The following is a 16,722-nucleotide window of genomic DNA, read 5'->3' on the forward strand; positions in this document are numbered from 1 at the left end:
TGTTTAGGGAGGACTGGCCGGGATGGCAGTGGGACTTGACGTCTTGTTCTTTGCAGCATGGTTGAGGGAACCGTGGGGCTTTTTCTGGTGAACAAAGACTGGGGACATGCAATTTCCTGCGTGGCTCCAAGGTAGACAAATAGGATCCGAGGGTAGATGCTCAAGGGACAGAATTCAGCTGATTGTGAGAGCAAAGTGACAGTTTCCAGTCAATGTCAGGGTTCAGGTATGGACCGGCTTACCAGCTGGTCAGGTCATAGGGCTGGGTATGAGCATTAGGTGGGTGGCTGGCCCAGGTGACTGTTAAGATTCTGCACAACCCTGAGGTTGTCGTTACAGCCCTTCCTTGATTGAATCATAGTTTGTAAAGCAACGTGTACATAATATTTTTAGGAGACCTCACACCTTTGGACTAGCATACTCAGGCTGTGTTCTTTTCTTTTCAGCTTACGGTGACAATCAGAGCTTTGTTGCAGAAACTGAAGGAAAAGATCGCCCTTTTGAAGGACTTATTGCTAAGAGCTGTGTCAACACATCAGATGTATCCATGTAAACATTTCCACCTCTTGCTAGAGTGGGAGGACAAGCAAGCAGTCTTATTTTAAGAAAGGAAGGAATCTGGGCCACCCAGATTTTTCCACAGCTTGAGGAAGACCTGGTTTCCAAAATATTGCCTATAATCTCAATTTCTATTTTAAGCGTCTGTTACATGTTTTACAGTGAATATGCTGGCTAAGCAAGACACGCGACAGGAATTAACTTAGTTGGGTGTAACCTTAATAGTGCAGGAAGCTCATGCTTTCTGTCAGTGCTGTATTTACACCGAGCCCCATGTTGCTACCTGTCTAGACTACCTTGAAGGTGGTCCAGCAGGAGAACTTCCATGACACCCTTGAGTTGTGATTCTGCTTCTGTAGTTCCCAGAGTTTTGAACGATTCATTTTCTTTTCTGAGAAGCCAGTACCAGTAGAAAAGATGCATTTTTCCCCCCAATTATGTAGATTATTGAGATGTGACTTCTTTGCCTTATTGTTCTAGAGGTCCAGACAGTACCCCTGTTTTGGGAGTTTTGGGGGGTGGGAGACACTTTTCTGAAGCAAGTTATGTCATCACCTCAGCCTCCCACCAACAATGCCAAGAATTAAAATATTTCTTTCTTTTTTTTTTGGCCACGCCATGCAGTGGCTTGTGGGATCTTAGTTCCCTAACCAGGGATCCAACCTGGGCCCTGGCAGTGAAAGTGTGGAGTCCTAACCATTGGACCGCCAGGGAACTCCCCAAAATATTTTTTCTTTCTTTCTTTCTTTTTTTTTTTTTTTTAGAAATTCATAATCTGATCCATTTAGGAAAATACACTTGACCTGTTACATAAACTAATCCTTTAAATCCGAGTTTAAAACTGACCTCAAGCTGGTCCTCTCTTACCATTCCTTTCTATTGTCTTTAGTTTGTACCAAACTTTGGTATCTCGGGAAATGGTTGTTATTGCCCAATTTTAAACATGGGAAAATGTAGGAATATAGTTTTTTAGATAAAACAATAGAAGTTGTTTTAAAAAATGTTTTTCTCCAAGTATCACCACTGTATGTCACCAGGGAGGCTGGTTTAGATAGTTGCATGATTTCCAGTGTGCACTTATTAAAACACTAAGGTTTTAAATATAAGTTTAATTTCAGTAAACAATTGGGCCCTTATTTTTAACACAGTTGGAATATTCTGATATGTTTAGTTTGTAACTTTACCCTCCATCTGGCATCATTTGTTACTGCACAGTCTATTATATAAGGAGTTTTTATTTTATCAAAATGCACAAGTCTTAATATATAGACCTCAAGTTGGCAGAGCTGTGTTCTCCACTTTCAGTACTAAGTACTTGGAATTCTGCACATGGGATCAAGGTGTGCAAACTCATTTTAATATTACCTAAATCGCATGTATTAGAAACGTAGTTAAATATTGTTTCCCAGTGTAATATTAATAACTTTATTTGCTAACAGGTAACTGATTATTATGCATCTTATAATATTTATGTGCTAAACCTATAGGGCAAGAAGATATAAATTAATAACTTTTACTTTTTTCTATTAATAATTTCTGCTAGTTATTAATTATGGGGTGCACCAAGCACGCTACAGTAATAATTGACTTTGTTCTTCTAAATGCTTGCAGTCTGACCATATTTTGAAATCTCATAGACTCTGGTTTTGTGGTGATCTCAGAATTTGCTGAATGAAACACCAGGCATTTGAAAACACCAGAGTTATTAAATACTCTGAAAATATGAAATATTTATGAAAATATTTAAGGACCATCATGTGAATAATTTAGAATTTCCCAGGAGAAATCAAAAACTCGTCTGGAATATAACAGCTTTCTTTAAAATCTAATTATTTTTTTCAAATAATTGGGTCTATTTCTACTGGAACTGCAGCCAAAACTAGGAATGGAATTCAGATAATCCACCCCATGGGGGCGCTCATAAACCTCTGTATTTTCAGGGAGACCATTTCTTAGATAGAATGGAAAGGAGGCAGCTTTCACGTTACAAAGGCCTCTATTTACCTTCCCCTCTTCTTCCTCACATCTTCCCTTTCCCTGACCTTCCTCTTCCCAAACGTATAATTCTGTGGCAGCTGTCATTCCAGATTTAAGATGTATCAGATACCAACTTGTCAGGCCTAATAACCTCATACTATGAAGTTGTTTGGGTGGTTCATTCCCTTCTTTACAAAATAGGTATTGAGGCCAAGGTAAACTTGTACCTCAAGTCACTGATGAAGTTGGAAAGAAAGGACAGCATTCCAGCAGAGGAATTTTTTCACACCGAGGAGAAGAATATTTAAGAGTTTAAGTAACTTGCCCAGACCCCACTGCTAAGAAATGGAAAGCTAGGATTCCAATGCAGGGCTGTCTGAACCCAAAGCCACTTGTTTAAAAGCTGAATTCTACTTTAGTGATAGAATACAGTCCACTGTCACGTGGCCTGTCTTCAACTAGAGTTCCCTATTGCTTGGCATGTTGCTGTATTGCCAAGACAAATCTTGTTTATAATGCAAATCCTCAAGACCCTTCTTAATCATCAGAAAGATTAAACAGTCTTCACTGTGGTTTATTAGGTATACTTTATGATGTTGTAATTCTTAGAAAAATTTGTGTCCATAAATCGCCAGGAGAGTGACTTTTTAATCCTTTTTCTTGAGGCATAATTAATGTTGGGTGACTTTTTTAACGTGAATATTTGAAAACCGCATTTCCTTACTGTGTTGGGTAGTTGAGTTTATGGTACCTTACTTAATAAATTTATGCCTTTCTGCATTCGTGAAGTTTTCCAGAGAACACTAGGAGTTGCTGGAAAGATAAGTCCTATGAAAATGCCTTCCAAACAGTTAAATTCTGGGAGGTTAGGCCTAAGATGTTACTGCTCTTTCCTGAAGAAGTATTTTTCTCTGGCAAGAATAAATGTGAAATTAAAATGAAAGTGGCGCGCTTTCAAATTGATTAACTTGCAATTCATAATTGAAAGTCCTGCAGCCAGAGAGTTGAAAATTGCTGAAAAACATTAACTTCTGTTCACAGTGCTTCTTGGAGATAGGGATTATAATAGCCTCACCAGCTGAGAAAAGGTGTGTTTACAGGAGGGAGCATAGGAAATTTCAGGGAATACTAAAATTATTCTTAGAATTAGCTTTAAATGAAGCTTGTCTTTTTGTTGGGGTTTTCAAAGGCAGCACTTCTGGTACTTTTAAAAGAATTTTTAAAAATCTCTTTACAGAGGGGTTCAGTATCAAAAGGTATTTTGGTCTCTTGGGAGAAGTCCGGCAGAAATAGTAATAATTATTATTTTTTGGTCGTGCCATACATCTTGTGGCATCTTAGTTTCCTGACCAGGGATTGAACCCAGGCCCCCAGCAGTGAAAGCACCGAGTCCTAACCACTGGACCACCAGGGAATTCCCTAGAAATAATTTTTTTAAATCCATAAATAACTCTGCTCCACTTTGTATTTTTTGGGGAAAAAAAGATGCGTAGACAGATAGGTAGATGGCAGGATAGATGCCCCAATCACCGTGTAACAAACCTGGATACATGGAGGTGTGGAGAGGCTCACTGGATAGATTTTAGGGATAGCCCCTCGGGGCTCCAGTGGAGGTGAAGTGGTTCTAAAACACTGCACCTGGCCATGAAAGTTTTCACTGGTGTCTGCTACTGTAAGAAAAATAAGGACAAGATAATTCTTATTTCAGTAGAAATTTTCTAATTTATAGTCTGTTTACATGGTTCTCCCTAGTTTTGGGTATTAACATCTGCTTGCTTTTTCACCATGATAGTAAAAGTAGATGAGACTTTTGTCTGTTGCGGGTTTTGGAATGTCCATAGATGGCAAAATGTATAATTGGTCTATATAAATCCCCCCATCACCATCCCCACAGTTTGTTTGGAAATAATTCTGCTCCATGAAATCCAAAAGTCTGGGCACCGTTGGAATACTGGGAACAACACTGGCTTTGGAGCCAGACGGAACTGAGGTGGAAGACCAACTCCATCACTTCCCCAAGGCCAGAGAGCAACGTAGCCTTTCTTGACCTTAGTTTCATTAATCTGTAGAGTAGGAATAATCATACTTGTTTTGCAGGTTGTTGTGAAAGTTGAAGAAAATATATTTAAAGCATCTCACAGGACAAGCCACCCCCATAATTGTGGGTGTTAAATAAAAGATAGTTATTAACCCTTTGTGGGCAAGTTACTTCTTTGTGCCTGTTTTCTCATTTGTGAAATAGGGATAATCAAAGTACAGCCAGCTTATGGGATTGTTGGGAGGATTAAATTATATGCATAGAAGGTGTTTCACATAAAGTAAGCCCTCCTCAAGGATTAGCTGCTACTTACTATTTTATCATTGTTAAAATTACAGCCATCTTGGGGAATTTACACGTAGTCCTTTTATGGAGTTTATAATCAAGAAAGAAGGGTATATCAAAGCACACAGGTAGTGATAGTATTACGATACTACTTGCAAAATATGATCAGTGCTTTGAGGAAGATAAGGACCTGGCCAGGTATATAATAGATATTCAGCAGAGTTTGTTAACTTAAAAAAAAAATAGTAAAATGAAAGGAATGAAGTACTATGTGAGTCAGAAAATTTTTCTGGCCTCTGGGACCTTACACTGTCTCTGTGCAGTCCTTCTTGCGGCAGTGGGAAGTAATTATGCTTCTCCAGAGCAATTAATCTGCACGTAAGACTTGCCTAAATTCTTAAGCCTTTTACCAAATAAGGAGAAACTCCAGGAGCTAGAGTGGGGGTGGGACGTCCCCTGGATCCAGCACCATCTTCAGCCCACTCCATTGTAGGTTGGAAGTGCTTCCCAGGTTATAGCAGAGAAGCTGGGCTGAGGCATGTTGGTCATGGGTATTGGTGATACGAAATCAGGACCCAGTTTCATTTGCAGCGTTGCATTGCCATGAACTGGTTATAATTACATGTAACATCAGCCTAGCCGATGAAAAAGTACTATGGTAGCTAGCTCTTCTGTTTCCTTATTTGTCTGTTCTCTGACCTTCTTCCTTGGTTACTCACCCCGTTGGTGGAAGAGGAGGTCCCAGCTCTGGCCACTGACTGTGTGCCCTGTGTTCTGCTTGTCCTTCCTTACCCTGTCCTTGCTTCCCCCAACTACCATGAGACCACATCCATGCAGTGTCACCACTGCCTAGACGATTCTTTGACCTCTCGTTAACAACAGCTTCTGTATAGTAAGCGTGCTATGCAGAAGGGCTGTGCATCTATCTACTCTCTTCAACCTCCCCTACCCTCCCCCCCATCTCCTTATGCTCTGTTCTCTTAATAGGTTAAAATAAAAACAGAACAAAGAGGTAGAGTGAGTGTTCCTAACTGGACAGTTTTCCAGTTGTCCCAGATTTACAGGGAGTCTCTGGGAATATTCTGAACTAATATTACCAGTATTGTTATTAACAGGATGCTAAGAAGTGGCAAGGTTAAGTGAGCAGTACTGGGGGCCTCAGGGTGGAGGAGCCTCTGGAACGTTTGGTGGTCAAGCCCCACACGAGGTGGTAGGAAAGCCCTGACTTAGACTGGAAAGAGCTGGGCTCTAGCCCACTATTGTCATTACCAGCTGCACAGGGCCCTGGTTTCCTGGTCAGAAGAACAAGAGACTCGGATATGCCTCTCCTAGCATCAGCTGTCTGTGATTCTGTTCTTCACTTACTAATCTTCAAAACATAATCACCAAGTTTTATTGCTCCTAAAATTGATGTTCTTTGTTAATTTATTCTCAACTAGTTTATATCTAATATCTGCTAAATTTAAAACTTGCCTTTATTGTTTTTATTTAAAAAGTACTTTCTACCTGTATAGTTCTTATTTTTTCTTTTTTTTTTTTTTTGCGATATGCGGGCCTCTCACTGTTGTGGCCTCTCCGTTGCAGAGCACAGGCTCCGGACGCGCAGGCTCAGCGGCCATGGCTCACGGGCCTAGCCGCTCCGCGGCATGTGGGATCTTCCCAGACCGGGGCATGAACCAGTGTCCCCTGCATCGGCAGGCGGACTCTCAACCACTGCGCCACCAGGGAAGCCCTATAGTTCTTATTTTTAACCAATGACTCTTCTCTCTCTTCCCCATCCCCATCCTATTCCAGCTCATTCTTTCATAGTTAATGTGTTAGTGGTTGGTACCTGCCATCACAGACTTTTCTAGGCATGAACAAATATATACACATGTAAATATAAAATGCTTTTGACTACAGAGGGATCATATTATACGTTTGGTTCTGAAATTTTTTGTTAATTAGCATTTGATAGAGTCAAACAGTCCATAACAATATTGGATGGGAAGTAAGTCTCCCTTACACCCTGAATCCCCAGTTCCTGTTCCTTAGAGGCAACTCTTTTGTGTATCCTTCCATAAATTTTAAGTGTATATACAAACATATATGTTTCTCTGATTTTTTTTTATGTATGCAGTGAGAGCATACTATTCACTGTTTAGCTCTTTGCTGCTTTTTGTTTTTGTTTAACACTATTTTGGAGATTATTCCATACCAAATAACTTATGTAGCACTTAGTAAGTGCTCAGAAATGTTAATTATCATTATCATCAATACATAAAGAGCTTTCCTCTTCTCTCTCTTTTTGGGGGGCTGCAAAACATACCATTGTAGAGGTGTTCTAGTTCCTTATTGACGGACCTTAGAATGTTTCCAATATTTGGCTATTATAAATAATGCTGCAGTGAACATCTTTGTTCCTACATCTTTGTATAGACATGTGAATATATCTGTAGGAGAAATTCCTGTTGAAAGAATGTGCCTTTTAAATTTTGTTATGTATATAAAAGGGAGAGTGGCAATTGGTTGAACCCATTTCCATTCCCACCAAGGATGTCTGAGAGTGCTTGGTTCCTTGCCCCTTTCCAGAACCGCCCTGTCATAGTTTCTTACCTGATGGGTGAAAGTGATAGCATGGTTCAATTTGCATTTCTTTTACTAATGTGAAACTGCATTTTTTTTTCATTTGATTAGCATTATTGTTGTTTCTTTTTTCTATGCCCTGTTATATCCTTTGCTGTTTTAAAATTTGCCACTATTAATTTGTCACTTGTAATTTTACTTTGCAGATATTTAAAATTTTTATAGAGCCAGATTTAGTGTTTCCTTCATGGCCTCTGGGTTTTCATTCTTGACTAGAAAGATCTTTCTTACTCTAAGAGCATTAGAAAGTTCTCCAAAGTCATCTTCTAATGATATGTAATTTTACTTTTTATGTTTAAACCCCTGAGCCAGTCAGATCTGTGCTTAATTGTAATATTGGATTATCGTTCAGCTTATGCTCGCTTGGATGGTTGGATAACTAAAATCCCAACAAAACCACAGATTGCCAGAGTAGGTTGAGCGTAGAACAGAAGACAAGGCTAATCAGCATTGTGATATAGTTAATAGTGTTCCATGATTAAAATTCAGTTTTGTCCTGTATAATTCATGACATAGGTTCTGTCTCTCCCCACCCCCAGGAGCGTTTTTTTTAGATAGAAGAGGCTTCTGCTTTATTGACAATTTGCCACTGATTTGAAACACATTGATATTTATTCTTGGCGTTGCATTGATCAGAAGGCTAATATTTGGCCCTTTTATTAGTACAGAGGAAGGACTTAAGCTCACTGTTTCTTAGTTACAGTTGCTACTTCATGGTTTCCAAGATGGGTTCTTAATGACTTTAGTCAGGCAGGAAGCGGAAAAGCGATGGTAGTCATTTTTCTCAGGAAAGTGTGGCATTCTGGAATGTTGAGAGAATGTATCCATTATTATTTTTTAAGTATTCAAAGTCACTAACACTCCTTAGTTACGTTGGTTTGGGGGGGATTTATGATTTTTCTAACTAATATCTGTTACTGGGGAACATTTTTGATGGGTTTATTTGCTTTTTTTGCTAGCTGGCCAGCTTTTTCTATTCAAAATTATCAACAAAAGTAGATTCACTGGGCCGTGGTTTTCCCACCCAGGGAAACTTATTTGATTCTGCCAAGTTCTCAAACTTCTGGGGCCTAAATGCAGGGTTTAATATCCCCTCTTGAAAGGACAAGTATCAATAAATCCAGAAATCCAAAGTAGTAGTCTCACTTTTACTGGAACCAGGAAAACTGTGGCCATGGATTGTGCCAGAAGAGGTGTGAGAGATTATCTGGGTGCCATATAAAGAAACAAATACAAAAAGGTGAAGTAATTGGTTCAGGATCATAGGTAATGATCAAAATAGGACTAGCCGGCCTTTGGACTCCTAGTCGAGCATGCTTAGTAGATTAACACATTAAAATATGATTATTTCTTTGTAACTTTGTTGAGAATTAAAGCTCATGCAATGTATTTAATGAGCCGATGGTAACAGCTTTTTAGAGCAAATCTGTTGCATAAAGTAGCCCTTTACAAAATATATTCCACGTGTGTTAATAGGTGTTCATTAACATGGAAGAAAGGGGGCAACATAGAAAACTTGTCTTTCCCTTTTTCCTTTTTTAGCAGAGTATCTTAGGGTATTAGTGTCTAGGAAAAACCTTTGACCACTGTGACCTAAAACTCAAAGCCTGATGCCTTCCTGAGTCACATTGCCCTGTTGAGAGGAAGGACATTTCAGGGGTGGCCGCTGGGAGGAAAATCGTGTTGACCAACTGTATTTCTCAGTGAAGGATCTCATGTGGCGGATGTGTCAGTGTTTGTAAGTCCCTCTGTGATGGTTCTGTCTAGGTCCTTTACTGGAAGTATCAGTGAAGTCTGAGGTTAGAGCAGGAAGAGAAGGTCGGTTCAGGCCTCTTCTGGGTAGGATTGATCAGAGTCTTTAACAGTCCTTTCTGACTTGGAGAGCTCACTTAATAACGTAATAGGTCAAATGAGGTAATTCACCTGCTCTTGGACCTTAACGAGATGCCTGCAGAACGCAGCTCGAAGGAGACCGAAGACAAAACCTTTTGGATGATCTTGTAACTCGAGAGAGACTACTTCTGACATCCTTTAAGAACGAGGGTGCAGAACCAGATCTCATCAGGTACGATGTTTTCCTTTACAGGGTTTGTGTGGTGGGTGAAATTTATTTGCAGAGATTACAGCTATGTCCTGAATGGCTTAATTTCTTTCTTTTTTAAAAAATTCTTTAACTAGTAAAATATAGTCTGTTCATTTATAGTGTTTGACTGTCATTTTCTATGCAATGTAGTTTTCATTAAATTTCTAGATTTAGTAAACCAGATATGTTCAGCTGAATCCCATCTTGGAGGAAGGCTATTTAGGTATAATACAAAGTCAGAAAATGTCTTTTCATTCTTGAGGTTGAGTTTTCTGCTATGTTAGCTGCCTTTTAAACTCTGGAAGTCATGTTCTTATCTGTGTTGGAAAATGATTTTTTAAAGATTTTTTTGATGTGGACCATTTTTAAAGTCTTTATTGAATTTGTTACAATTTTGCTTCTGTTTTATGTTTTGGTTTTTTGGCCACGGGACATGTGGGATCTTAGCTCCCCGACTAGGGATCGAACGAACTGGCTCCTCCTGCTTTGGAAGGCGAAGTCCTAACCACTGGGCCTCCAGGGAAGTCCCTGAAAATGGTTTTTTAAACTGACTTGTTATTAAAATGTGTCCTAAAGGTTGTAGTCCATGGCTCATAGAATTAGAGGCGTGGGGCCATTGGATTCTTCTCTCTGTTCTTTGCTGGAGAGTAATTCACACTCTACAGAGTTGTCAGCTGCTCTGTACCCGGCTCTGCTGGAAGAACCCAGAGAAGCGGTCCGGCCTACCCAGCTGAAGTTAATGAAGTATAAATTGTGACATCTTTAGAACTGGCCTCCCCCTGGCTTCTAGAACTCTCTTAAGGCCATTGTGGGAACCATCACAGATGAGATGAGGATAAGGGTGGTGTTTTTGTTTTTTAACGAGGCTCAGCCTCAGACAATTAAATCCAGGGGCGTGGAGGGCGTGGTCATAGAGGGGCCCCAGGTGATTCTGATCTGCAGCCAGGCTTGAAAAGCCACTGCCCAAGGGTAAGCCGAAGAGGATGCAGCGGCTGCCTGTCGGGAGCGTGGAATCTAAGGTTTGTAGAAAGAAACGCTGAAATTCGGGAAGCTAGATGTAAACCTTGGAGCTGTTCGTTTGGAGAAATAAAAGCCAGGAGTTAGGGAAGGAGGGGCTGTGTCCTGGGCAGGGTTTGTAAGCGGACGCGGAAGACTCCGGTGAGCTAGCTGATTTATTGTGGTGCTAGACACTGCTCGGGCGGATGCAGGAGTGAAGTGGGAGGGTGAAGGTGGTGATTCAGGGCTGGTGAAAAAGAACCGGTGAGCAAGGGGATCCAAGGGGAGGAGAGAGTACCCTCTGTCAGGGTGGGTCTTCACATTGAAGTCCAGAAATGTAGTAAAGGTATCGTGGGGCGGGAGAAGCAAATTTCGTAGGGGAGGAGGGGCCAAGTAGAGGTGATGGTTGGAGGAGGAGAAGACCCGGACATCCTCCTCTGTCGTGGAGGTGGCCGTTCTGACGACTAGTGATGGTGACTGTGGGGGGAGAGCCTCCTGTGTGTCAGGCTCTGCTTCTCTTCATTGTCGTTTAATGATATTGAGGGGCCCACTTGGGCCTTAGGTCTTTTTTCCCCCAGGTTTTAAAACTTGCATATTAGAAAATGTGCATTCCAATAATTAAAATCATTTGAACAACAACAAAAAATGGCACTCTAATTAAACTGCATTTTACAGCCCGCAGGACACCTTGGACCAGCTTACTCTTTATTCTAGATTTCACTGTCATCCCAGCCTCCTCCTTCACCAACATGCAAGTTCTTTTCCTTTCCTGCCAACCAGACAGGTGGATGGGAGAGGCGGGCGCGGCCTTCGTTGTCAGTAGTTTTCCATCCTTTGATGTGAAAAGGGGCAGTACAGTCACTTAAACTTGATCCAGCCTCTTTGCATCTTACAAAGTTAAACAGCTAAAAGAAGTAAAATAAGAAGGTAGTGCTTGTGGAATGTACAGTGTATATTGGCAGCGCACGCCTCCTTAGGGCTCACCTGCTTGCTTCTCCTGTTCAGTCGTTTCTTTTGAAGGCAGTGGATTTTTCTCTTTCGTTTTTGTTTTCTTTAATTTCGACTTACCGAATTTCTCAATCTCAGCCCTATCGAGTTTGTCCTGACTATGGCTGTAGAGGAAGAGGAGCGAGTTACCAGCGGGCGAGGTGCGGCCTGCGCAGTGGTCGCTGCCGAGTCTGGGCCTTAGGTCTTCCTGGGGAGTGTGGTTGATTTTTGGTCCCCCCTCACTTGGGTCGACGAAAAATAATAGTAAGAAGAGTCTTATTGGAGCCAAACTGAGGACTAGCCTGGAAACCGGCTTCCCAGATCACTCTGAGAAATAGCTCCAGAGAAGCAGGGTTTTTAGCACAGTTTTATATCTTGTTAGAACAAAGTACATTAAACGAGTCAGGGATACATTTCTTCAAGGTTTCAAAAAAACAGACCAGGATGTATACGTACGGCAGGATGGACTTGGCACCTGGGAAGGGAATCTTATCAAAGGAGGATTAACGTTGGCGTCCCAGAAAGAGGGGCCTTTAATCTTTATTTTTAACATGGACGGTCTTTACTTCTGGTCAGTGTGCCCTTTTCTTTAGTAATTAAAACAGGTGTACAATGTATGTTTGATAGGCCACAAACAGGCTGTTTTAGGTAGCGTAAAATTCAAGTTCACTCGTGTATAAGCCAGAATGACTTCTCTAGATCTCAGTATGTCAAAGTTACTCCTATTGTTTGTCACCCCCATCTCTTTTTGGTCACTCCTCTTCTCTCCTGTGATAATCTGTTTGCTATTTAAAGCAGGACCTGTTCAGGTTCAGCATCACCTGGGTTTGTGTTTAGAAATGTAGTCTCAGACCCCGCCCCTGCCCTACTGAATCGAATCTGCATTTGAACAGGATCCTCAGGTGTTTTGAATGCCCCTTCCAGCTTGAAATATTGCTGTATATCGCTTGTTCTTAATTGTGGCACTCAGCATCAGAATCACCCACGAGTCTTAAAAAAAAAAAAAAAAAAAAAAGAAAGAAAAATACAAGCGTCTAGACCATAAACTTTCAGAGTCTGAACGAGTAGTCTGGCGGGCGGCCTGGGTAGCAGTAACACGGCGGGGAGCTCCTCGGGGGTGGGTGGCAGGGTGAGAACCACTGCTTTCCTCTCACGAGGTCCGAGAGATGAGCGCTAACGGCTTCCATCTGTGTGTTTTCTGTGTGCCGGGCACTATGCTAAGCTGTATGTGCCTGCGCTCAGATTTTTATAACATCCCACTTCACAGGAGAGAAGCTGAGGCTTGGAGGGGGTCAGGTAACTTGCACATGATTCTAAGACTCATCAGTCTCAGAGTTTGGATTTCCTCTAGATCTGTGTGTCTTCAGCTGGGAACTCTTAACCGTTGCACCATAAAAAGAGCTGGACCAGGAATTAGAAGGATTCGGCTCTGTTGCTTCCTAGTCAGTCATCTGGGCTTCAGAATCATTGACTTGAAAATGAGGGTGTGTGTTCTGCCTCTTTTTCATTGTTTGGACCAGGTGAGGTGATTGGAATGTGAAGGGCTTTGTGAACTCTAAAGCCTTTACAACTAACTACACAATGTTACTCTGGCGGGGAGCGAGCTCCTGTCGCTTCCTCTGTTTCACGGAGACCCCGTGTCCCTCCTGTCCCAGCCCTGAGTGCTTGAGGGGGACCTGGCCTCCCTGACCAGTCCCATTTCATGTTCCGCACCTGTTCTCCTCCCTCCCATTCTCACCTCCCACGGCTCCTTCTGTGTCCCTTTCCTCAGTGGCTGGCTTGCTGGCTGTGGTCTTGATGGTAAACAGTCGCACATCCATTCTAGCAGTGGAATCCATGCTGGCAGTGACTTACCTTCCTGGACGTATTTTAGCTGAAGCCTCCTTGAGCCCAAAGTAAATGAAGCAGCAGGAAGATTTTAGGGAATTTAGCAGGTCAGTAGCAGATGTGTTTTGGATGGAGGCCCACCAAGGCCTCTGAAGTCCTATCACCAGGACGCCCTCTGCTCCTCCTGTTTAATTTAAGGCTGATCCACCTGGTAGGCCTGCAGGTGTTGCTTATTGGTGAATGGTTGGGCTGGCCAGGGACAGAAAGACCAGCCTGAGGGGAAACTGAAGCAGGGGTAACTAATTCCTCAGGGTTTGACATAAGGAAGGTAACCGGCCAGGCTGGTTTCCACGCTCTCAAGATGAAACTTTGAGGGAACCATATGTTTTATTCAGACACAGAAATCTAGAGTAATTCAAAGTAAGCTTCCAGAAGAGTTTAAAAGTGTGAGCCCTGTAGAGGAGACATGACTTCTGAGGATTGTCTTGATGAGGTAAAATGGATAGAACAGACCATGATGGTCCATTCCAGGCACCATGGAATGTGCCCAAGAATGAGAAACCAGTGTGGCAATTAGATATTGCTCACTGTAAAGAAAGTCTGTAAGTCACTGAGGTAGAAAGAGGAAAGAGAATGGTAGGTGGCCTGGAGGGTGAATTATTGGTGAATCCTAGTTGGGCTAGGATTGCTTTAGACCCGCTGGACCCATGTCTGTGTATACCTGTCTGTATTAGTTTGCTAGGGCTACTGTAATGAAGTACCACAGACCGGGTGGCTCAAACAACAGAAATGTATTTTCTTACAGTTCTGGTGGCTGGAAGTCCAAGGTTAAGGTGTCACCTTCAGAGTTGGTTCCTTCTGAAGGCCATGATAGCAGGATCTGTTCCAGGCCTCTCTCCTCGGCTTGTAGATGGCCGTTTTCCCCTCTGTCTTCCCTGTCATACCCGCGTGTGTGTCTGCTGTGTGTCCGTGTCCAAATTTCCTTTTCTTACTGCATTAGGGCCCACCCTCGTGACCTCACTTTAGCTGCCTCTTTAAAGAACTTATCTCCAAATATTGTTCCATTCTGGATTACTGGGGGTTAAGACTTCAACGGATGAGTTTTGCCTGGGGGTGGGGGTGTTGGGAGGGATGGACACAGTTCAGCCCATAACTGTCCAAAAAAGTGTAAGTCCTACACACATTCTAGGAGAATCTAATCAGTAAGGAAATGCATACAAGGTAAAACCATTCTCAAATTCTTATGTAGAGGAAGCCCTGGGAAATGTACTCAAGGGCTGTGAAATGAACACCCAGATAGCACCGCCCAACGCCAGCTCATCAGGGAGGCTGGCAGCAGTGCAGAGTTGATAGAGGCAGGCAGTACGTGTATGGATGAGTGTGTGCACGAACACAGGTTAAAGTCAAGGAAATTGCTAGAAGTAGACTGTCTTAGATTTGAGGTCAGAGTTTCCAGTCTTTGATTTCACCCACCTGCCCATGTCAGTGTTATTTTTGCCTTTTTTTTAAAAACCCCGAATCCCCACCTTTGAGGCCTCTCCTTCCTTCCCCAACCTCCCAGACCCAAATAACTCTTGCTTGGACCTAGCCTTCTGAGGATCTGAATTCAGTTGTAGACATGAATTGGATTTGGGTTCCCAGTTCGACCTTGCCCTCCCACCTCCTGACTGTCAGGCTGCCCGGTCATTTCTGAGACCTTGTCGGGGACCTTACAGCTCTGTCCCTGGAGAAACCTCATTCCCTCCCCTGCCCGTCGGTTGCTCTTACGGTCTCCAGTGACTCACAAAGATTTCTTCAGTCCTGCAGATTCCTAGTTCTGGGCTCCTCCATCGTTTTTGTTTGCTTCCCTAATCTCTGGATTCCTCCAATATTTTTGATGGCTTCTGTCATCCTTGATATCATTGTGGGTTGCTTTGTCACTGGGGGAGGCAGGGGATGGGGGGTGGCTCATGTCTTGCTTTTAGGTCACAACCTACAGAAACACATTGGTCAGGAAGCCTTATCAGAACTTGAAAATGTTACAGACCTGCTCTCTCTGGCACATCTTGTCATTCTTGCTAGACCATCACCACACATGCTGTTGGAGAACTGGGGGTGATCTGCTAATCGGTAGTTTGAAGCCCCATAATAACTGGCGGTAACAACGCAAGATCGGTTGACCTAACCAGGACTCCCTGAAAACTGTCGACCCTCTCTGTCCTCCTGAGCTCTTCCCTCTTCTCTGGTTTCCTCTGTGTCCTCCTCCTCTTCTCACCCCAAGTCTTTGCTTTCTCTCTCTTCCCCATCCCTCATTCTCGGGAGTCCTTCTGCCACCCCCTGCCCCCCAAAACTTTCCTCCTCTTTCCTCTTCCTCGTCATATGTGGACTTGTTAAGGAGAGGAGAGTATTGTCAAACTTCAGTTTGGATTAGCATTTCCTTTAAACAGGCACGAGTGTAGAAATCCCATAATTGAATGCGTAGCTGTCATGTGACGGAACCTGAGTTTTACCTTACGGATTACTGATCCTTATTCTAAAGCAGTAAGCCTTGATGTGAGACTTGGTCTCAGTAAGCAATGGTTGACTAATTGAGGGCATTTGGAAATGTGTTAAAGAAGTCTCTGTGTAACAATGTCTCTTGGAAGAAGATAAGCCCTAATATAAAGCAGTGACACAGCTTCTGATTGAAAACACTGCTGCCCTTTATATTTGAGAGCATTGCCAATTCTCACAATTAGTTAAATCTTTGTAAAGAGAGAAAAAATCATTGCATACTTCAGTGCTCTGTGACCATCTCAGAGATTATGTGATTAACTCGGCTGTAGTGGGTGGCTAATTGGGTGAGCTTTAATCTTCACACCACCAAGTATATTGAGGATTATAGGAAATCGGAAGTTATTTAGAGGTTGAGATGGTAATGTGTCAGGAATGCTCTATTAACAAGCAGACCAACTGCTAACTTCAAAAGAATAGAAGATAATGAAATGTTCACATTTTTTTAGAGTGAGCTTTACATTTAATTTCAGATATTTACTTTTCCTTGGAGCTGCTAAAATATATATATATGTCTAATTCCAATTTATATTTCATTTCACTGTATTGGCAGCCAAGGGAGGCAAAAGAAATTTACATTGAATATTCCATTAAAAGTATTGCTCCTCTACCATTTTAGATCCTTGAATGTTTTATTTCAATTTAAAACTTGATTTATAAGGATGATTTCCATCTGATAGTACTGAGATTTCCTAAAAAATTATTCGTTTATACTTTGTTGCTTGAAGTTATGAACACATGACGAACCGACTCTTCCAGAAGTAGGAAATCTCTGAGGAATATACCCCTGCATCATTAGCTGTGAGACAACGGA

General features: G+C 42.1%; 1 protein-coding gene across 3 annotated transcripts in view; it reads left to right on the forward strand.

Annotated features, from left to right (window-relative positions):
• The window catches only part of STX8 (syntaxin 8), a 249,653-nt gene that overhangs the window by 12,406 nt on the left and 220,525 nt on the right, over positions 1-16,722 (forward strand). The window contains exons 3-4 of one of the 3 annotated variants that reach the window (XM_082605555.1): positions 447-541; positions 9,438-9,548. The exons of the other annotated variants lie outside the window; for them this stretch is intronic. Coding sequence (XP_082461681.1) covers positions 447-541; positions 9,438-9,548 — 206 coding nt within the window. The remainder of the gene's footprint in view (positions 1-446; positions 542-9,437; positions 9,549-16,722) is intronic. 3 annotated transcript variants of the gene reach the window in all.

Source organism: Mesoplodon mirus (assembly GCF_964341445.2).
Source record: "Mesoplodon mirus genome assembly, chromosome: 18".
Taxonomy (NCBI): Eukaryota; Metazoa; Chordata; class Mammalia; order Artiodactyla; family Ziphiidae; genus Mesoplodon; species Mesoplodon mirus.